The sequence below is a fragment of the Paramisgurnus dabryanus genome, chromosome 4 (genome assembly GCF_030506205.2).
Source record: "Paramisgurnus dabryanus chromosome 4, PD_genome_1.1, whole genome shotgun sequence".
Lineage (NCBI taxonomy): Eukaryota > Metazoa > Chordata > Actinopteri > Cypriniformes > Cobitidae > Paramisgurnus > Paramisgurnus dabryanus.
In genome coordinates this window covers 46,154,070-46,177,430 of record NC_133340.1, presented here as the reverse complement: position 1 = coordinate 46,177,430, position 23,361 = coordinate 46,154,070, and the positions used below count along the sequence as shown (strand labels likewise).

General features: G+C 39.1%; 1 protein-coding gene across 1 annotated transcript in view; it reads left to right on the top strand.

The window, feature by feature from the left end:
• The first annotated feature begins 9,106 nt into the window (after nt 1-9,106).
• Nucleotides 9,107-23,361, top strand: part of sh3gl2a (SH3 domain containing GRB2 like 2a, endophilin A1) — a 115,006-nt gene continuing 100,751 nt past the window's right edge. Inside the window, exon 1 of the mRNA XM_065254863.2 lies at nt 9,107-9,577. Coding sequence (XP_065110935.1) covers nt 9,533-9,577 — 45 coding nt within the window. The 5' untranslated portion in view covers nt 9,107-9,532. The remainder of the gene's footprint in view (nt 9,578-23,361) is intronic.

Below are 23,361 nucleotides of genomic sequence, written 5' to 3'. Positions count from 1 at the left end.
GGAACAGCAACATTCAACCTGGTGGCATGACAACACCGGCCTTCTTGGCCAAAAAAAAAACAGACTGGCCCACAGGGAATTCTTCTGGTCCTCCCTATGGCCAATCCGGGCCTGCATAAGGAGGAGGAAACAAACAAATCTAAGGCTTACAATATCTCATTACCATGTACAGAGCTTGTTTATTCATCTATGCCTAGGTAAAACAGTTTTACATTCTATGGCATCTTTAAAAGCCAATGACACTTGCTGCTAAGAAGACTGGACTCATTTTGTTTAGTGTTAATCACCATATAACTTACCAATCTAACTCAGGACCAACATTTTCTGAAAATATCTGTTTACAATCTTCACACCATGGCTAACAAATGCATGAAAAGCAGGCGAAAAGAAAAAAAATCCACTCTTTTAAAGGCAGGGTCCATGATCTTTGAAAGCCAGTCTTGACATTTGAAATCACCTAAACAAACACGCCCCTACCCCAATAGAATCTGGACCATCTTTTGATAGACCTACCCCACACATACGCAACCCAGGCAACAATGTTTAGTTGCAGGCAACGAAGTTTAGCTGCTGATTGGCTACAAGCGTGTTTTGGTAGTCGGCCCGACTCCCTTTTCCAAAGCATTTTTCAGAAATCATGCACTCCACCTTTAATGTTACCATCATGTCCTGGGCTTTTGTGTTGTGCTCTCTCTGGGACTTTTGTGATGTACAGTATTTTGTTTAGGTTTTCCTGTCTGTCGTCCATGTTTGTAGTTCTTTGGAGTTGATATCAAAAGAGCTTTGAGCAGCTTCATTTGCATATACTGTAATAGTGCCTCCAGTGTTTAATAATGAAAAAGAAAATATTTTAGTTTGTAGTTTAATAATTATTAAGAGACCATCATTTAGAAGCCAAAACCAAGAGCGAAAGATGAAAAGTAAAAATGCAGAAAGTAAACTGATGCAGGCATCCCATGTTTTTATTGTGGTAAAAGTGTGGTAACCATGTTTTTTTTTTTGGTGTATTGATTACTATCAGCAAAACCCTGGTTTTTCTACAGTAACCATATGTTTTTTTTTAACTGTAGTAAAACCATGGTTAATTTTCGTAAGGGATGAATTACCCCACAGTGGTTTGAGACCCTATTCATTTCACGAGTTCGCATTAACATGTAATCAAATATGAAATAAAGAAAAGTATAGTTGGCCTATAGGCTAAAAAATATACTTGACCTACACTGGAGGAAAAGTATATCTGGCCTAGAGGCTTAAAAGTATCCTTGACTTAGGCCAACACATTATTTGTAAAACTGAAATACAATAAACAAGAGATAAAATTAGAAACTGCACATTATTAGGTTGGTAAATATAAATGCGTACACTACAATCTGTACGTGCATGGGATGAAAACCTCTCACATTATCATATGATATGGGTCACAAACTTCACTTTTAAAACTCAATATTATGTTAGAATAACGTTATAAGAATGCTTCCAAATAGTAAATCAACTTACAGGCATATCTCATATTCTCCAAAGCAAAGATTGTCTGCATGCCGCATTAAAACTCATGCTGAATGTTGATTGTTGCAGGTCTTAACAACACTACATACAATGTATAAAGAATAGCAAACGTCAATACTGAAAATATCCACTAGGTGGAGGCAACACACCACGATCAGATAATGGGCATAACAATACTTGATTCAACAATGCGTATACTTATAGAAATGTATTTGGCATATAGCCTAAAGGGCGCCACTAGCAATTTTGGGCCCCCTACCACACCTATTTTGCACCAAACATACGAGCCAACCTTGCTAAAGAAATTTTTTGTCTGCAATACAGACCTATTTATTTTGACCACGTATTTAGTAAGAAACCTACAATGTCTGTAGCTATAAGATGATTTATTGTGCAAATGTAAATTTCATTGAAAATTACAGTACAGTAATCAAATATTCAGAGAAAATGCAACATTCTTAAACATACATTACATGGTGTGTATGAGCCTTAACCCAAAAACCTTTAGCTTCATTAACTAGATAATTGTGACCCTGCCTGTTAAAACCCAGCTTAAGTATTTTTTGTGGTTTATGTTTTATGCATAAAATCATTCTACATAATGTAAAGAGCATATATGTGAAAACATAAACTTGATGGGGTGGTTTCCTGGACACAGGGCCGGCGTCATGGGGGGGCATTCGCGGGCAGTGCCCCCCCGAACAGGTTCTTGTGCTCCCCTACAAAGTTTTTAATTACTTTAAAATATATATAGAATAATTAAAATAAATTAAACATTGAATGTTTCATGACTTGTAATGTAATCAAATGAGGAAAATATAGTTGATATGTTTTCTTTAATTAAAATAGACCAGTTTCTCTGATTGGATGTATTGCCGCGTCTCACCCATCTTACGTCTTTAGCATTTGTGACTTGATACTAGCAACGTGTTTTTTCGCGGCATTTTATGGATCGTGTAAAATATGGATATTAGAACATTTAGAATGAACCAGCACCGCCTGCTCCATCTTCATGCAAACACAGACTGGCTCAAACTCAGAGATTAGAGGTTGAGGTGGAATTTACAAATCTACAGGACACTTTTTTAAGGAAGTCTATTGTTCTTACACGCCGTCTTCAGCTATTTCAAAGGTAAGTTAGCGTTGTTTTAAATTACGTAAGCTTAATGTGAAGTGTGGCTATAGACCGTTAACTGCATTACGACGTGATTATGGTAAAGCGGCTTTTTTAAAGCTAGGACGCGCTGCACTATGAAACCCATTCATTTCAATGGCTTGCGCCGCGCGAGGGCGGTTTGTTGTTGCGTCGAGTGAGCGCGAGCGCAGCGGAGCTCAGCTTGCGCTCACGCCGCGGTCGAAGTTCAATAGTTTTGCGCATAGTTTGTGGTCTTTTGCACTTTATACGGGAAATGAGCTGACAGTCTGTACCAGTTGTATGAGTGTGTGCTTGCTGTATTTGTTGTTTTAATGTCTTGTTTTTGCAAGTTATTGTTGCTATTGCGTGCCCCCCGTTGGAAGCCGAGTGCCCCCCTGTTAGTTATGGTCTGGCGCCGGCTCTGCCTGGACAGGGATTATCTTTAACCAGGACTAGGCCTTAGTCTAATTAGGAAATATAACTAGTTTTTACATGCCTTACTAAAAACATTACTGGCGTGCATTTTGAGGCAAAACAAAGGGCACTGATGTTTAGTCTTAAGTGAGTCAAAATTCTAAGAATGACATAATTTTACTCTTATTCCTAGACTTAAGAATAAGTTTGATTTATAAAGCCTCCTAAGTGTTAAGACTAGGTCTCAGCTCCTAAATTATTTAAGAGAGCTGGAGAGGTCTCTTAACCTAGTTAAGAGTAACAAGAGGGCAGCAGAGAGGAAGAGATCTTGCACTTTACAACAAAGAATGTGTTAGAATTACTTTAATTCAAATGTATTTCTGTAGCAATTTTGAAAATAAAATTGTTGCATTGTTGCAGAGCAGAAATTTTACATTAAATACATGTTAGTAGTATATAGACAGTAGATAGGAATTAATATAACATGAAATATAAAGAGTATAGGTTTTTTATACAATGTATATTATATTAAACAATATAATATAGTATAAGATATATATTAGTGAAACTTATTCAAGTGCTTGCACAGTACCAATAATTTTTATGGGATTATCAAGACAGCATACTTAAATGGTATATAAATTTAAATAATATACACTGTAAAAGGTTAACGTTGGATCAAATTATTGATAATACCTAAAGATTTAATGTTTTTTCAACTTAAATCTTCTCAGTTGTAATTAGTGAAATTAGTGAAATAATTAAAGTAAAAAATGTTTAAATATTAGGTCTTACCAATTGAAGTACGTTTATAAGTAGAGCCGCTTTAACATTTTACAGTTTATGATAGGTAAATAAAATACCATAAAATGTAAACAAAATCTATAATAAAAATTGTGAAGTATCTACAAGATTGCAGTGACACCATTACATGTAAAGTGATATTAAAAGAGTAACCCTGACCCAAAATATTATGTCAGCAATGTTAGAAGTGAGCAAGCCAAAGGTGAGAGTGACAAAGATAGCAAAAATTACAATGGTGTTGATCATCTTGTTCAGGCTTGATCATCAAAGTATTTTTATCTAAGTTTTAGCAAACTTTACTCTTTTCTTTATAAACAGCTTGTGAGTGAAATCAAAATTATGCGATTCATCGTCTTAATTTTTTGAAATAGCATTACATTTGTCTATTTCATTAACATGTTGAAACTTAATCAAAATCGTGTAAAATAAATACATGTACTTTTTGTAATATTGTAAAACATTTCTTGAAGGAAATAAAAATAAAAATATTTAAATACTAATATAATTGTAATGTCTTCATGATTCATGAACGTATGGTTTCACATGCTGCTGTAACTGTATACCGTTGCTGGAATTCTGTTGGCTGATTTAGAGGTTAAGGGCGGCCATTTTAGGTTAAAATCATTAGGTGTGTTCTGCTGCGTCCGAAACCGCCTACTACATACTATATAGTACGCGAAAAGCAGTAGGCAAGGCGAGTAGTATGTCCGAATACATAGTATTCGAAAAACAGTATGCGAAAAGTACCCGGATGACCTACTACTTCCGGTTAGATTTTGCAGTGTGCATACGATGGACGCTTCACTATCCCATGATGCCCCGGACGAGGAGTTATCCAACGAAGAAGAAGAGGCATGCGGCTGTTTTCGCGCTGAAATGACATGACGTGATGACGACGTATGTCACGTGATGTAGCAACATGGCGGATGTAGTACGTCCGAATCTCATTCATACTACTCGGATTCATACTATACAGTACCTACTGTTTTAACGCCAAGTAAGTAGGTACTTCATCTAATTCAGTACCTACTATACAGTATGCGGTTTCGGACGCAGCCTTCGACTTCATGCGGCGCTGCGCAGACCGATCGGCGGCTGACTTGAAGCAGTGCATTCCGGTTAGTACTTTTGTCCGACTTCAGCTGGCACTCACGTGACTGTGTCATATGGTTTTTAAGTACCGCGAGAGCGGTTCGAGATCAGCCGCCTGAGTTAGCCAGCGCAGTTCGCGAAGAGGAGCTGCACGGGCTGTAATGACGACACAGCTGTTTTACCATTGGTCGGATTCACCACATGACAAAATTTCGTGTGTTTCGTGCTTATTTTCACGCCCTCAGTTCCACAAATGCTCACAAATCTGTATTTTTATAACAGTTAAAGCTCTTTTCCTGTAGTCGCGATGTTATATTGTGTAATCTTCATCAAAATAAAATGGAAATAGAAATGAAAAAACGTAGACCCCACTTCATTGGTATTTAAATAATTTATGCTTATTTTGAACTTTATTCTTGTAAAAACAGATGATGTAAGCCTCTTCAGTTCCACTCATGCTCATACACGGACATTCAAAACAGTATAATTCACTTTTTATGTAGTTTACTTCTTACAAATCATGTTTATTGTAATAAAGCAAGCAAACGGCACGCGATCAGCCATGCCTGACGTTAATGCCGCAAACTACGGGAACCACAGCGCGTCCGACTTCACGTCTCCGTTTTCAGCTCCTCCCCGCCTGCACGCGGCTAATCTCGCCGATCGGTTACATCCAGCCGCAGCCGATGTCGAACACACCTATTGTAGTCCTCAGTTTGCAGAACTTAAGTCAACACTTAAGAATGAGTCTTACACTTTACTGAAAGTTGCTTTCAGCTTCTTTATAAATGCCTCCTAATCTCAGACTGGATGATTATCCTTACTAAGAATTTTTTGACATTTAAGTCATAGCTTAAGACTATTCTTAAGAGCATTTCTGAGAAGTTTTATACATACGGGCCCTGATACAATCCACAAGCAAGATTAATCAATCATGCAGAGGAAACCTTATCTTTATTTTTTAGTACTATGTTCTAAAACTAGGTACTATGAAGTAAAGGCTGTAAAACCCTGACCTCATCTTGGCTGGAGGGTCCTTCGCCAGTAAGACTGCAATCTCTACACACAGTATGGGCACATCGTCAGCTTTCACTGTAATGAAGCGAACGCCTGAAAATTTTGGGGGATGCCGGAAGACCTGAATCACATAGCCGAGACAGATTGTGCGTAAAAGCCAACACGACGGGCTGGAAAATTGTTACCGGACGAGAGGAATTAACAGCACGACCGGTGTATCGGAGTGGAGGTGATCGCTGGTGTGTGCTTCTAGGCCACACGGACAGAAGTGTTGTGTAATGTAACACTCACCTGAAACACAGTTGTGAGGGTCCCAAGCTGCTTGACACACCGCTGGCGATAGAGGAAGGGGAGGACGGCGGTTCTTCAGGCCGGGCATAGCTCCTGTGTCCTCTGGAGACCTGAAGAGGGAAGGGGAATTCAGTCTTTTTGTGTTTTTTTGGGTGTGGCCTTAGGAATAGAAATTAAAGAAAACCAAAGATTTCCCACCCGGCCCTCCTCCGAGGGGGAGTGGTGCATTCTTGGAGATAGAGTGATCCCTTCTATCTCCACGTCGCCCATCTCAAGGCCGCTTAACACTTATGTTTTACACCTCGGGTATCAAGCTGGGCGGGTGGGGCAGACTGCTGATGACTGGTTCGTCACTTCTTTAATGAAGTGGCCCGGGGAGGGACAGGGGCATCTGCAACAGGACGCCCTCTGTGAGGGGCAGACTGAGGGGCCGATGTTGATGGGCCAGGTGTGCTTTCTTCTGATGCGGCAGTCTCCTTTTGGGCTGCCAAGAACACCTGAGCGAAGTTCTTGACCGTCTCGGTTTTATAAAACTCCCGCATGTCTGCCAGGCACAGCCAGAGATGGCGTTCCTGGACCACGGTCCGACGGCTTGTGCGGTGACTTAGGTTGCAGGTCTGTAAAGCCGCCGAATCGTGACCTCCTTCATGCAGGTCCCTCAGTGCCTTAGCCTGGTGAACCTGCGGCAACGACATTGCATGCAGGGCTGAAGCTGCCTCCCCACAAGCCCGAAAAGGAGATGCCGTCAGAGCTGTCGACAGGCCCGTGAGGGAAGGGTTGGGGGGTCCCTCCAAGAGGAAGCGACACCGGCTGGACACAGCTGCATCACAACCGGGCTCTCCACATAGCCCTTAGCAGCTCTGCTGTCAAGAGAGGTGAGGGGTGATGCTGATGGGCTGGTTCCGAGAAGAAAACAGGGTTTTCCATGACCGTGTCAACTCAACATGCACCACGGGGAAGAAGGGTGGGGGGTGAGGACTGTGATGCCGGAGCACCCCGAAGTACCAATCATCGAGGCGGAAGAGTTCGGGGTTGCTGAGACAGACAAATAAACAAGGTTTTAGATGTTACCTTTGCAATTGCGTCATTTATTACAGTGTTTCCCAATCTTTTTTCTGTTTTATAAGTAAAAAATGTATACGGCACACCAATTTCACAATAAGCATTAAAAGATCTACACAAACCTGTATTGCAATGCTTAAATTACTTGTTAAGCTGGAATGTAATACTGTATTAAACGTAGTATTCACATTTAATGTGAAACTTGATCATGTTTTGATGAACACAAAGATATCCTGGCTGGAATTGATGACAGTGACACACGCAGCTGTGACCAACTCAGGAGCCTGGTAGCTAGCTTTGAGCACTTTTTCAAACACTGTGGCAGTGTTATTTTTCCACGGCACACAAAACAAGTGGTCACGGCACAATAGTGTGCCGTGGAACAGTGGTTGGGAAACACTGATTTAAAAGAATTGCACTGAGCGCATTAAATATGACACCTTTTGTGTGGTTGTCACGTTTGACAAAAGCACAAAGGAAGGGAGAGAGAACAGAACTCGCATGTTTTTTTTCTTAATTTTGCAAAAGCACATCATTTTGTTTTTATTGGAAGTGGACACAAAAAACTAGACACTTTAACATTTTAAATAATGTATAAATAATATATGTATGTCCAAAACCAGCAGAGCAATCTAACCGTGTGTCTCAATTCGTTCCCTAGCTCCCGAGGTCGTGAATCAGTATATCGTGTACACAGGTTCGGGCACTGGTAAGGACCCTAGCTCACTTCACATTGGGACAATGTTCACTTATTTTTCTGTCACGTGCCTGCTTAAGCGCGTTGTAATCACTCACAGCTGTTACTCATCAACAACCGGCAAAACCAACATCTCTCTGACTTAATTTTAAAAACAGTACATTGTGAAAAATGCTGTCATTATTCTCTTACATATCTGTGCATAAAATTGGAGGCATATAATTACATTTTAAATGGAATAAATAAATTTACAATTTTAAATAAATATTATTATTTTAAATATTGAGTAGATTGTGGTCCCTTACTCTGTAGCAATGTGTGTTTATATTTACAACTAAAACAAACGTTTGTCTTTATAAAAGTTCTGTAACATTTCATGAAGTTGGAGTTGGATCACGTGATGTTCGGTTGGCGAGCTTCAGAAAAGGTCACATGATTTCCGGTTAGGGAACATAGGGACCATCGATGCTCACTGGTTTTTGCGTTGCATTGTGGGAATTTTTAGGGAACGAACGTTCCAGTGCACTGAACGGATTTTGCGATTGAGACAGCCCTTAAAATGGCCGACTCCCTGATCAGTGCCCTGACTACTGAACAAGGGAGCTGATTGAGACACGCTAAGTCTCTTTGCGCAGTGATTAAAAAAAGATGTTGCAGCGCCACCAACGACCCCTGGGAGTTCATGTTAAAAAAAAACTTTAGGTGAATTATAGTGCATTTTCTTCTAAAACAATTGAGTACTATATTTACATAAATGTAGGTATTGGCAAAATCTCACCTGTAGTACTGTATGTCATTCTTGCCACTAGGAATCTACTACGACCTTTATAAAGGGAATGCTGGTTTTGTCTAAAAAAAAAAAAAAAAAAATGCAGTACTTGTGTAAATATACAACACCATGATTAATTTAACTTGTTTTGATTTAATCTCACTGTGAGTCAAGTACAGCGATTAAAATCTTGTTTTTGGTGAATATTGTTAAAAAATGTTAAATATTTAAAGTCATTTGCATGAACAACTGAACATGGTTAACGTTTTTTACGCTGTGTGGTACTTGCAGACGGTCCCTTATGTACAATAGGCGAATATCAAACCTAAAACCAACTACTGCGGTTTAATTCATACACAGGATTTTACAAAAAAATTATGCAGCAACATAGTAGGCTATAGAAAATTAAATTGCGTTAATTCTTTAATTTATTTATCTCACATCCATCCTCACTGGAAAAAGGACCCGCAGTTGCTGGAAATAATGTGCCTGTTGTGTTAATTTTCCCACTCGCGACACGTCTTAGCGTGGGAGAAATATCCTAATCTTTGGAGAGGCGGCCCTGAGTCGTGACGTCCTGGCGCGTCAACATCATCTGCTATAATCAGCCTACGCCTGTGGTGATTCCCAATTCGCAAGGGTTTAACTATAATCGTATCCGCTGTACTTCTAAATATATTTAAGTTACATCTTGACACATCACAACCAGGCGTTAGGACAGAACAGCAGAATTCCAGCCGGAATCATGTCTGTAGCCGGACTGAAAAAGCAATTTCACAAAGCCACTCAGGTAAGGTGCAATGACATTGACATAAATTCTGTTGTCCATCAAATCCATGAAATGGTTTGCTGCATTCTGATCGTGTACGATCACACCAGTTAGAAAGAGCGGCTTGTGTCCGGAACCGTAATGCGATTTTCACTGAATCGTCTCCGTTTCTATGAACAAACCGTAGTAACTTATTATTTTGCTGATTGAAATGGTGAATCTACTAACGTTTAACCAAAAACATCAGTACGCCAGACACTGATCTGCTTGATTCCATGTGAAATAATTTAAGAGAGTGTTAACATTTTAGTGTGTTAATTGTCATTAGGTGAAATTAAAATGCGAGATCAGAAAGATTTAGATGCTGCGTAGTTATGTGTTGTTACATAATAAGTTTTACCCTTAAATTGACATCAATGCCCTCTAAAGCGATCGCGAAGCTCTGACCCTTAAAACCGTTATTGTTCTGTTCCCACCAGAGAGGATTTGGGCTCAAATGCTATGTGGACTATTCTTATCTTTATACAGAAATATCTCAAGCATTGTAATTTTTTTAGTCACTTACTGTTGTCACTTACATACAAGCAATGTATAGTCATTAGATTTATTTTATTGTAACTGATTCAATGAGCTGAGAATTAGGGTAAGAGAGCATTAAATCTAGGTTTAATGTCTGGTTAAATATGTCCTGGTGCCAATAGACTAGGTCGAGGCTGAGACAGCTATGGGTCCTTTTGTTTTGTCCATGTATTGGCCTTGCCTGAAGCTTCACATTGCACTTTAACATGAAGAGAATATTGTTAAATGGTTTTGTGCAGCAAAAGATTTAGGATGAAGGATCAGTCCAGTTATAAGTACATTTCAAAGATAGTTTTGTGAATCAGGAGCATTTGTGGAATAATTTCTCTCATATGCAAAATGTATGATCTCCATCTGATCAACTACTGATAAACTACTTTAGTTGGCTCTCTGCACCACTGCATTTTATTGCAGGCCATCTGTTTATTAAGAGAGTATAGAGATCTGAGTTGTAGAGCTGGGTTTGCATATCAGTGACAAAAACAATATAATCTGTCTCTTTCTGTCAAATTATTATGCTGTTACATCATGAGTGCATGCTGTACAGTAGAGAGGTTAGCTTGGCATGACTCAGAACTGCTTGGCAGAACAGATGGTTCCTTAAAGGACCTCTATGGAACATTGACCTCTAGCGACTAAACTTGGTATAGCAGTCTAAATTCAAAATATTGGAGACTGTTAACATGTTTCATGCATGTCTGTGAAAATGTTAGTGTTTTTTATATGTTGTACAGTCAAAAATCTACCTACAGCTCCTTTAAGTACACTCTGCTCTCCTATATGGAAGACAAAAAAATACAAAAAAAATATATTATAATATATACAAACATAAATAAATAAACAAATAAAAACAAATATAAATGAGTATTGTTATTTTTATTTTTGTATTATTATATATATTTCTGTGTCTAATGTGTTTAAAGGTACCATTTTTCCTGATCCCATTTTTTAAACTTTAGTTAGTGTGAAATGTTGCTGTTATATAGCTGCCAAGCGATATATTTTCTTTAACCCTCTGGGGTCTAAGGGGTTTTTAGGGCCCTAGGGGAAGTTTTTGTGGAACAAGCGCGAGGGAGAGCAGAGAGAAACAGTTTAGAGATGTGACTCTGCTCATTCTGTGTCACGCAAACAAAGATCATCTCTCATTAATCACATTAAAGGCGTTCTAAGTGAATCTGCTTGACGTTAGTTTTTGTTGACGTTTGAATTGTTTTCAAACAGACGGAGCGTAGCTAACTCCTCCCCCTCCCTTCCGTGCTTTCATGAACGCACCCAACCCCCACCCCCAAATCCTTCTTGTCGTTTATTGGCTGGAATACTTTGTTATGGTTTCTGTTTGTAGGTTTGGCCACTGTGTTGTTATTGCCGTTTGTGAAGCCTGGGCTGTCTACAGAGATCGCGTTTTTTTACAGTTTGATCATTGGACAGGCAGCAAGCAGATAGTGAGGAGATGTTTGCTGTATGTAACAAAAAATGTTTTATGGTCTAAAACGCGTCAATTCGCTTAGAGCACCTTTAAATGAGCCTAATCTTTGTGACCGCACATCACGAGACATAAGCCCACCACGCTGTTGTACTGGCTACTTTAAATTCGTGTGATTACGCCATTGTTTACTAAAGCTGTTTGTGAACGAGAAATGTCTGCAGTCCGAGGGGCAAACTTCCGATCTCTCTGATGAAGCCAATACGGAAGTGATTTAAACTGCAATTCATTCACTGGCCGCTAGAGGCAGGTTCCAAAAAGGAGTCAATTACCATATACCCCCATGTTAAAATGGCCAACTTTACAGTAGAAAATAATATGTTTACAGCCTGGTACAAAAATAGTTTTTAGTCTGTATAGCTAAGTTTGCCCTTCATGACAACTGTGAGGGGGGTGAATCCGTTTAAATTATATTAAGCTTTAAAGTTCGGCATAATTAAGGGCGTGGCGTAGCCACTGCGGTCACTAGAATCGTGCTAGGTGGGCATAGTTTCAGCAACCAGGCACCTCAGCTTCACCCACGTCCCGCCTCTTAACCGATTTTCGGATATCCGCGAGTGATGGGCGATGACACGCGGCCAAGATGGCGACGGCAGGCAACGCCTACTTTAAGCTTCAAAAACGATCTTCAGAAACCAATGGGTGACCAATATATTTTTACAGTCTATGCTGCAGTCACACAAGCAGCCTCAGGGAAACATCTGCTTGCAGGCAACAAGAAGCAGCGTCACGAGTTCTACAACAAGGCTAAAGTGCCCGCAGATGTGCCTGCCTGTTAATCTGCCTAATTTTGCAGCAAAATCAGCCAATGCCGATTTACTTTAAATATGCCAAAAATCTATAAAAAATATAAATAAATCGGTCGACCTCTAATATACAGTACAGCATACAGCATGGGTCTTCAACCAGGGATCCGCAGCCCACAGGGGTTCCACAGCGGAACTGCAGGGGATTCACCAAATGATGTTTAATCACAAGCGACAGGCAAATGACACCACAGTTTTATAAACCGTATTATAAACTGTGAAAAACTATCACTCGCATTTAAAATCAATGAAATGCGCACCATGTCGCTGATGGTGCAAGATTCATAGTCATAGGATTTAAATCCGGACTCATAGGATTTAAATCCAGACTAATAGCATCAAACACCAAAGATGCTGATGACTCATTGCATGTTTTTTTCCTGCAGAAAATAAACTCGCATAACTCAAACTCGTGACAATAATGATCCACGACCACATGAAAGCCAACTAACCTCAGAATTTTAAAGTAGCTCTGTTTATCTTTACACAGAACTGGTGATAACCATATACACCAACAGTGAACATTTCTTTCTTTCTTTACGTTTTTCCTGCTTCTACAGTATGGCTTTATTCATGGCAAGAACCAGTTAATCCATACACAAGCTAATCCAGACACAGGTTGGGGGAGGGACAACTTGCATGTTTTTGGCCTCTGGGAGGTAACCAGAGTAAACCCATGCTGACACAGGGAGAACATGCAAACTCCACACAGAAAGGCCACCTGACCTAGCCGGGGCTCGAACTGGAGACCTTCTTGCTATGAGGCACCAGTGCTAGCCACTGTGCCACCCATAGTGAACATTTAACACTTGTGATTTTGCTGTGTATGTAATAGAAACTTCCTAGAACCAAGTCCTACAATGACAAACATGCTAATATTAAATGAGAAATAAAACATATTTTATTTTTTTCCTGTCAATCTTCGTGCCGTCTCACTCTCCCTCTGCTCGTACTTGACCAAGCAAGACGCGCGTCAACATAAGTTATGTTTGTGTATTCATTTTGCCTTTTGTTTTATAAGCGTTGTTGCAAGTTTCTTAAGGCAGAGTAATGAATAGGGTATTTGCATTTTGTGCAAGAATAGAAGATGGGATTAATATTTGTTTAGCCAAGACTCATTTGTGGTCGAATGTAAATGGAACAGTTTTAACAAATCAGATAGCTTTCCGATCAGAGAAGTGACCAGGTGTAATGTCTAGAGGTCGACCGATATGGCTTTTTCTGTGGCCGATGCCGATATTTAGAAATCAGGGCAGCCGATGGCCGATATGTTTGGCCGATTTTCTATATGTACATAATAATCAAAATGTTCTCATCATTAGCAGATATTTTAAATGTAAAAATGTCACTATTTAAGTCAAAGTATTTTAAAAAATTATGACTGGTCTTTCTGAAGAGTTTTACAACCTCCTCTGCACCATCCATTTATCAGACACAGATATTACCTGCAGGGTTTCCCGCAGAAAATTTGTTAGTTAAGGTGGTAAGGGTGGGCGGGTGGTCTGGGGCCGGGGGCATGGCAATCAAAGGGACGCGTCATGATGAAAATGTTTTTATTTAAAACACTCAAATAAAACTCAATTTTGAAGAAACTATGACAGAAAATGAACACATACTAGATTATTAATGAATTAAATGTTTTATCAACTGGCTAGTTATGCTTCAGACAGTGACGGACCATGTCTTTCTCTCATTTTGGCCATGTGGCGCGTGTGCCCGCTCACGGTGTGAAGCGCGTCCACGCTATTCTCCGAGATGCACTTGACGGCCTTTTGTGCAGCGAATTTTTTTTTGGACAAACTAGTTAAGGTGGAAGGGTTTCCCAGCTTAGAAATGAGCCTAATCTTTGCACGCACAGTGCACCGCTAGACATAAGCCTGTCGCGCTGTTGTACTGGCTGCTTAATTCGCCCGACCCCGCCATCGTTTACTAAAGCTGTTTGTGAACAAGGCACGGCTGCACACACACGGGAGCAATCTGCTTGCAGCAAGAGGCAGCGTCACGAGTTATACAACAATGCTTAGGTGCCCGCAGATGCGCCTGCCTATTAATCGGCCTAATTTAGCAGCAAAATTGGCCAAAGCCGATTTTTTTTAAATATGCCAAAAATCGGCCAATTAATCGGTCGACCTCTAGTAATGTCTACTGGAATGTTTAAAAAAAGTTAATTGTTAAATAATATAAAATAAATATCTTAAAAGGGACATCCTGAAAATGATGAGAAAATAGGCAAACTAATTAGGAAAAAACATGTTTAGTATTTGGCCTTCGGCTGAGTGTCTCATGTTATTCAGCTTCGATAACATTTTTCTTTCGTTGCATCCCTAGAATCAATCATTACAAGACTGCTGGTGCACTCTGCATGTCAAAAATGTAACAGTTTGGCAAGATGAGAAATGTAAAACAATATATTAAGAATGTATTTTAAAAATTAGTTTTAAAAGCATGCATCAGGTATTTTAGAATGTACATAGTGTATGTAAGTTGATTTTATGTAGTTAAAAATTGCATTTGTAACCTTTTTATGAAAGTTATTTTTATTGGAATAGGTAAAGAAAGACAGCAATACTAATACATATATCAATTCATTTTCTCCCTATAACAACTACTAAGGGTGGACCCAAGCATGAACATTCACAACCCTTAGTGGAACCCACCCATAAGGAGGAGATTAAATACATTTTCAAATTGAAATGATAGATAAATTAATAAAATAATAATAGAAAGTAAGGATGATCTGCTCATCGCATTAAATGACCCTATTGGTACTCGTTAAATTTGCCAATCTTTCTATTTATTTTTAATCGTAGGGCTCCTGCATGTGGTTGCAATTTGAGACCATTTTTACGCAGTGCAAGCAGTTTAACAACCTGTTACTCATATGCGACCTGCCAATTTGGATTTCTTTCTCTGCCTTTACAGAGAGATATGTGTATTTTCTATGAGGACGTGCTCTGGAGTAGTAATAGAAGGATTGTTCTGTCAAAAAGTGATTTATGACCCTGTCAATCACATTTGACAGGTAGTGCAGCTATCAATCAAAAGGTGTACATGCTGTCCAGTTTTGAGTGACGTGAACGAAGCAGAATCAAACAGGAATAGTTTGGGTGAACTTGAAGCATGTGGGGGGGCTGAGTGACGTCATCAACCTAATTCAATATCAAATATTATAATAACCGAAGCAGCACAAACAAAAATTTTACCGGCACAAACCAGCACAAACGAAGCACAATCAAACAGGAATAGTTTGGGTGAACTTGAAGCATGTGGGGGGGGGGCTGAGTGACGTCATTGACCTAATTCAATATCAAATATTATAATAACCTATAAGACTATTTTGGGTGAATTTGGAGCATGTTGGGGGGCTACATGACCTCAATATGACCTATAAATTTTCTTTTAATATCTAAAAAACAAAGCAGCACTAACTAAATTTTTACCGGCACAAACGATTGAGCATATTTTGCCGATGTTTGGCGATGGGTGGGGGGCCAACTTCACGCATGTACCCTGGGGCACTTCAGTGTGTTAATCCGGGCCTGGATCCAGCAGTATTTGTCATAAAAATACACGCTGGGGCGCTTCACCTTAAAAACATGGCATGTTTTAATCAGAGACATGGTTCTAAATCTAAAATGCGGACAGAATTACATTGATCGTAAATACACATATACACACTTGGAGGTTAGGAGACACATTGTATACAGACTAGAAGATGGGATAAAAATGTCTTAAAAAATTTAAAAAAGTTTCTTTTAAAACCACAGATATGTGAGTGCATGTGCTTTATTGCGCTAAGCAATAACATGTTTTAATCATGATCTTTGTGAGGATGGCATATTGATATGCCTAAAATAAACCTTTATTTTGCCAGAGCGGACAGAATTACATTTATTGTGTAATAAACACATATTCACAGATGGGTTTAAGGAGACATTAATTAAAAACAAACCAGAAGATGAGATAAAATGTTTCTTTTAAAACGACAGATATGAGTACGCATCCGCGTATGTTCTCTACTAGTACCGCCGGTGCGCGAGCTTTAATGGCGTGAACAATAGAATGGTGTGCATAAAAAGATTCACGGATCTCGTGAAGCGATTCAACTTTTATTTAGTTTAGACTTTAGTCTAAAAAAAGTAGTATTGACGGCGCCGAAGGTTATGGCATAGGGAATTGCTTAAACTATACACCTAAACGGAATATTTCATTAAATAAATTGTGATGTTACAATCAAAAGTTTTAATCACGATCTGTGTAATGAAACTTCAAATCTAAAATAAACCTTTTATTTTTTTGTCAAAGTGGGCAGAATTACATTTATTTTACCAACACTGAGTTTTAGAAATCTTTAACTTACTCGTTTACAAAGGCACCCGCTGTGAAGGAATGCAGGGCTGCGGGTGAGAACGGAGGGTGAGAGAGAGAGATCCCGGTCATCAAAACTGACAGTCCAGAAACTGAACAGCCAAAATATCAAACTTTTTTTTCACATCAATAAATATGACAAACATTTGCGTGACAATAAACACACGCACAGGAAAACCAACGCGGTGATTGACCCGTTGTAAAAACACGCTCAGTCCGGACAGCCGGCTAAAAAAACATAAAAATGTCACTCAAAACTGGACAGCCTGCACAGCTGGTCGGGTACTACCTGTCAAAATGTGATTGACAGGGTAATAAATCTACTATTGTCATAATAACTACTCTCTGGTCCTTACATGCAGCGTGATGTGTCTTTACATCCCCATCAAACAGCTTATACAACAATCATCTATAGCTGAAATTTCATCTTAATGACAAAAGTTTATTATTTTATGCGTTTTAAAGTTTTGACAGTTTAAACTTTTATTACAACTTGCACCTGCTCTTGTCCATGGGTTGCACACCCGACGCACGCACACAGACACCCTGTTATTCAGTGCAACAGAGCAAAGTTCATCCACTGTATAAAGTCAAGTGCTTGCCCCTTGTTTATCTCCAGTGATAGAGTTCCTAACACCCATGAATGCATTTAAAAAAAATGTTTTGTCTCACCGTATAATGTTCATTTGAATACAAAGTATTTTTAATTTCAGTGTGGCATTAAATGAAAATGTATTCAAGAAATTCAGTACTAAAAAAGTAAAAAGTACACAAATGCAGGACAGCATGACAGTCATCAAACCTCAGCAGAAGTGGTATGATTTTTATCCAAAGCTGATAAAACATCTGGCAACAAGAAATTGTCATAGTGATGAACAGTGAACTCATGTCTCGCATTAGTTACAGTTAAATGGCGCACATTATGCCCATTTTTACTGTGAAGTTTTAGCTCAAAATATCACACATTTCATTTGTTATAGCATGTCCAAAAGGCCCCTATTTGGGTGGGAGCAAAATAAGTGTTTTTATGCGTGTATCTTTAAAACAAAATTAACTACTGTCCTCACTGCCTTACCAACAGACATTGAGTGCTTTCGGCTAAAAATAGATCTGATTCCGGTGAATACATTCTGAGACAATAGCTTTTGAGTAAAAGCTTTTTGGTAAAATTAACCAGTCAGTCAGTGATCATTGTCATATTAACGAGAATCAAAACAGCATATCTAATGAGACACCTTCTTTCATTGTGGGGTTGTGTTCACACACTGCCAACATGTGTTTATGTCAAAACACCTTGTTAAAGTGGATTTTGCATAAAATGTGCCATTTAAGGAATAATATCTGATTACAAGAAATCATCAGAGTGATGAACAGTGAACTTTAGTCAACGGTTCGCTAAATTAATCAGTTCAAATTATTCATTAGGTTGTGAATAGGCTTTATGCCCAGGCGCACTACTTCCTGAACTTCAGCCAGCTCCTTGTTTCCTGTCTTCCATTATTGGACAAACTGATTAATCCAGGTGTGCCTGACTTCAGTAGTCACAACAACAATAATCAGACACACCTGGATTAATCAGTTTGTCCAATAATGGCAGACGGGAAACAAGGAGCTGGCTGAAGTTCAGGAAGTAGTGCAGCTGGGCATAAAGCTATTGGACATTTGTGAACATTGATGTGTTATGTGCGAATCCCAGCTGTAAAGAAATCGCTAATTATTTCGTTAACAACACAAAAGACATTTCCTTACTGGATGGGTTTAGTTTGTTTTTTAGTTTTATTTTGAAAACAAAAAGCCAGAGGAAGAGAGAGCAGAGACTGTTTTGGAAACAGAGAGACTCTTGTTCTTTCCAGCCATAATCAACATCATCACACATTAATCACATTAAATTATCAAATAATGCTTTAGTGGGACAAAAAAAAAATGTTTTGTGGCAAATGTAAAAAAAAAATAATGCAGGAAAAACAATGGCTTCTTTTATGCCTAAATGTGTTGGCCCCCTTCCTGATTTTTTTTTTATGTTTGTCACACTTTTATTGAAACAAATTAAAATATTACAAAAATAACACAAGTAAACACAACATGCAATTTTTAACCCCCTGGGGTCCGACCATTTTGGGACGCTGGCAGAGGTTTTGACATGATCTTACATTTGGTCTTTTTACTGTTTCTTAAAACATATTAGTTGCTAACATCACATAACACTGTATTCAGCACAAACTGTGCTACAATAATATGTGAGTAACACGTATGTACATGAATAAGGAAATTATGTTTATTCGTGGTTAGTAAAAAAAATTAAAAGTTGCTGCAATAAGGCCAAGGAACACATACTAAACAAATGTTTACAAACAAAAAAGTACTGGAATTTGATACAAAAAAATGTAAAAACCATTTTACCCACTCATTCACATGAAACAATATATTGATTTTACTTTTGCAAGACATTTTTTGTTTTGTTAAGGCAATATGGAAGGGATGGTCAATGGTCATGAATATGGATGCGATTCATACCTGAGAGACTTAGCGACTTTTCAGACCCCTTTAGCGACTTATTTTCAAAAAAGCGACTAGCGACAAATCTAGCAACTTTTTTTAGCGTTGTTTGAGACAATTTGTTTTGGAGGATTTAAAGTAAAGCACACGTTTCACTCTTCCGTAGGCTCCACCCCCGTCCCAAAGCACTAACAGGGGGCCTATTCCTCGCGCAGCAGAGCAGAGTCTCTCCCAGCTGCAGTCAGGGCAGGAGATGATGTTCATCTCTCTGTGTCCAGACGGCATAGTCGTGCATTCGGGAAGCCGGATCTGGCTGATCCCGCGATGGCTTACATGGCGGGATGTAAATGTAAAAGGGTCTTTGAATAAAATAAATCACTGTACAAAAATAAATGTATTTGAGTGAGCTGAGCAGCAGCGAACAAGAAAAAAATTTAGCCATTCAGGTTTATTAAAATTCAATTTGTGACAGATCAGAGAGAAAGAGAAACGTGAAACCGACAATGTAGTAAGAATGCAAATACGACGCGATGACGTCACTGCTATGCTAATTATGCATTGACATAATCTAGTAGCGACATTTAGCAACTTTCTGAGCAAGCTTTAGCTACTTTACATTGAAAATAGTTGACAACACTGACCTGAGGAGATAAAGACCCAACCCCCTAATGGCTTAATTAAGGAATGTTGTGCTAGAATGAATTTAAGAAGTCCTAAAGAGATAATGTTTTGCTTGTAGTAACAAAATGGTGTACAACAAAATCAAAATATAAATAATAAGTAAAAACTAGATATGCAATTCCCAAGGAATTACCAGTGCATGAAAATGCAAAAAGCTGATTGACAGAAATGTAAAAGAAATTTAGTCTAGTAGTTTACCTGGCTGTTGACATGTTTTAGTGTGAAGCTAGCATGATTTAAAAAAGTTATCATGATGAAATATGATGCTAGCATGATTCAGCATGACGTTAGCATGATGCTAGCATGATTAGCATGAAGCTAGCATGACTAACATGAAGCTAGCATGATGCTAACATGACTAGCATGAAGCTAACATGATGCTAGCATGATTAGCATGAAGCTAGCATGATGCTAGCATGATTAGCATGAAGTTAGCATGATGTTAGCATGATTAGCATGAAGCTAGCATGATGCTAACATGATTAGCATGATGCTAGCATGAAGCTAGCACGATGCTAACATGATTAGCATGAAGCTAGCACGATGCTAGCATGATTAGCATGAAGCTAGCACGATGCTAACATGATTAGCATGAAGCTAGCACGATGCTAGCATGATTAGCATGAAGCTAGCACGATGTTAGCATGATTAGCATGAGGCTAGCACGATGCTAGCATGATTAGCATGAAGCTAGCACGTTGCTAGCATGATTAGCATGAAGCTAGCACGATGCTAGCATGATTAGCATGAAGCTAACATAATGTTATCATGATAAACACGAAGCTAGCATGATTAGCATGAAGCTAACATGATGCTAGCATGATTACCATGAAGCTAGCATGAAGCTAGCATGACTAGCATGAAGCTAGCATGATGTTAGCATGATTAGCATGAAGCTAGCATGATGCTAGCATGATTACCATGAAGCTAGCATGATTAGCATGACGTTAGCATGATGCTAGCATGATTAGCATGAAGCTAGCATGATGCTAGCATGATTAGCATGAAGCTAGCATGATTAGCATGAAGCTAGCATGATGCTAGCATGATTACCATGAAGCTAGCATGATTAGCATGAAGCTAGCATGATGCTAACATGATTAGCATGAAGTTATCATGATGCTAGCATGATTAGCATGAAGCTAGCATGATGTTAGCATGATTAGTATGAAGTTAGCATGATGCTAACATGATTAGCATGATGCTAGCATGATAAGCATGATGCTAGCATGAAGCTAGCACGATGCTAGCATGATTAGCATGAAGCTAGCACGATGTTATCATGATTAGCATGAAGCTAGCACGATGCTAGCATGATTAGCATGAAGCTAGCACGATGCTAGTATGATTAGCATGACGCTAGCATGATGTTATCATGATTAGCATAAAGCTAACATGATGTTAGTATGATTAGCATGAAGCTAGCATAATTTGCATGAAGCTAGCATGATGCTAACATGATTACCATGAAGTTAGCATGAATTTAGCATGAAATTAGCATGATCCTAGCATTATTAGCATGATGCTAGCATGATTAAGATGATGCTAGCATGATTAGCATGAAGCTAGCATGATTTAGCATGAAGCTAACAAGATTTAACATGAAGCTAGCATGATTTAACATTAAGTTAGCAAGATTTATTATAAAATTAGCATAAAGCTAGCATGAAACTAGCACGAAGCTAGCATGACTTAGCATGAAGCTAGCATGAAGCTAATATGACCCAAAGACCCGACCCCCATGTCTCTATGATGTCCGGATCCAGAGATATAAGGCTTTGTTTATTATGTTGCTAGGCTGCTCATATTTGGTTGCTAGGGGCGTGGCTTAATACCTCAATAAGGATGGTGAGAGACTGATTGGATGCCTGAGTAAAATGAGCCCACCCCCATGTCTCTGTGACACTGTGCTGCAAAGATATCCATCTGGGCATTTTATAATGGCAGTCTATGGGAGATGTTGCTAGGGTGCCCAAAATGGTTGCTAGGGGCGTGGCTTGATAGCTCAATAAGGATCCTAAGGGACTGATTGGATGCCTGAGTAAAATGAGCCCACCCCCATGTCTCTATGACACTGCGCTGCAAAGATATCCCATTCGGGACGTTTTTAGTTCCTTATATGGGCATGATTCCTGCCCCATTATAAGTCTATGGGGAAATTTGGGGACCTCTTACACCCCAGGGGTACAACTTACACCCCATTGTGAGGTATGTTCTTACAGAGCCTGCCAGCCTCTTCAAATGTGGCAAGTCACAAGTTTCTGTGAAATCCTAGGTCTGAGCTACGACTCGTCAAAGTTTGTCGCAATGTTAAGTCTATGGGATTTTTCGGCTGCTTTTTCGCCCCTGGGGCGTAGACCGTACCCCCGATTGCTTATAAAAGTCATAGCACACTATTCCCGAATAGTCCGCACGTTTGAGAGTTTGAATGAAGTTTCTAAGTTAAACGGTTCGAGCCGTATTAATTGCGGAAATTTGGTTGGAAGAATAATAATAATAACTAGATATGCAATTCCCAAGGAATTACCAGTGCATGAAAATGCAAAAAGTTGATTGACAGAAATGTAAAAGAAATTTAATCTAGTAGTTTACCTGGCTGTTGACATGTTTTAGTGTGAAGCTAGCATGATTTAAAAAAGTTATCATGATGAAATATGGTATTAGCATGATTCAGCATGACGTTAGCATGATGCTAGCATGATTAGCATGAAGCTAGCATGAAGTTAGCATGATTAGCATGAAGCTAGCATGATGTTAGCATGATTAGCATGAAGCTAGCATGAAGCTAGCATGATTAGCATGAAGCTAGCATGATTAGCATGAAGCTAGCATGATTAGCATGAAGCTAGCATGATGTTAGCATGATTAGCATGATTAGCATGAAGCTAGCATGATTAGCATGATGCTAGCATGATGTTAGCATGAAGTTAGCACGATGCTAGCATGATTAGCATGAAGCTAGCACGATGCTAGCATGATTACCATGAAGCTAGAACGATGCTAGCATGATTAGCATGAAGCTAGCACGATGCTAGCATGATTAGCATGAAGCTAGCACGATGCTAGCATGATTATCATGAAGCTAGCACGATGATAGCATGATTAGCATGAAACTAGCATGATGTTAGCATGATTAGCATGAAGCTAGCATGATGTTAGCATGAAGAAAACATGAAGCTAGCATGATTAGCATAAAGCTAGCATGATGCTAGCATGATTAGCACGAAGCTAGCATGATTAGCATGTTGCTAGCATGATTAGCACGAAGTTAGCATAAAGCTAGCATGATTAGCATGAAGCTAACATGATGCAATCGTGATTAGCATGAAGCTAGCATGATGCTAGCATAATTAGCACGAAGCTAGCATGAAGCTAGCATGATTAGCACGAAG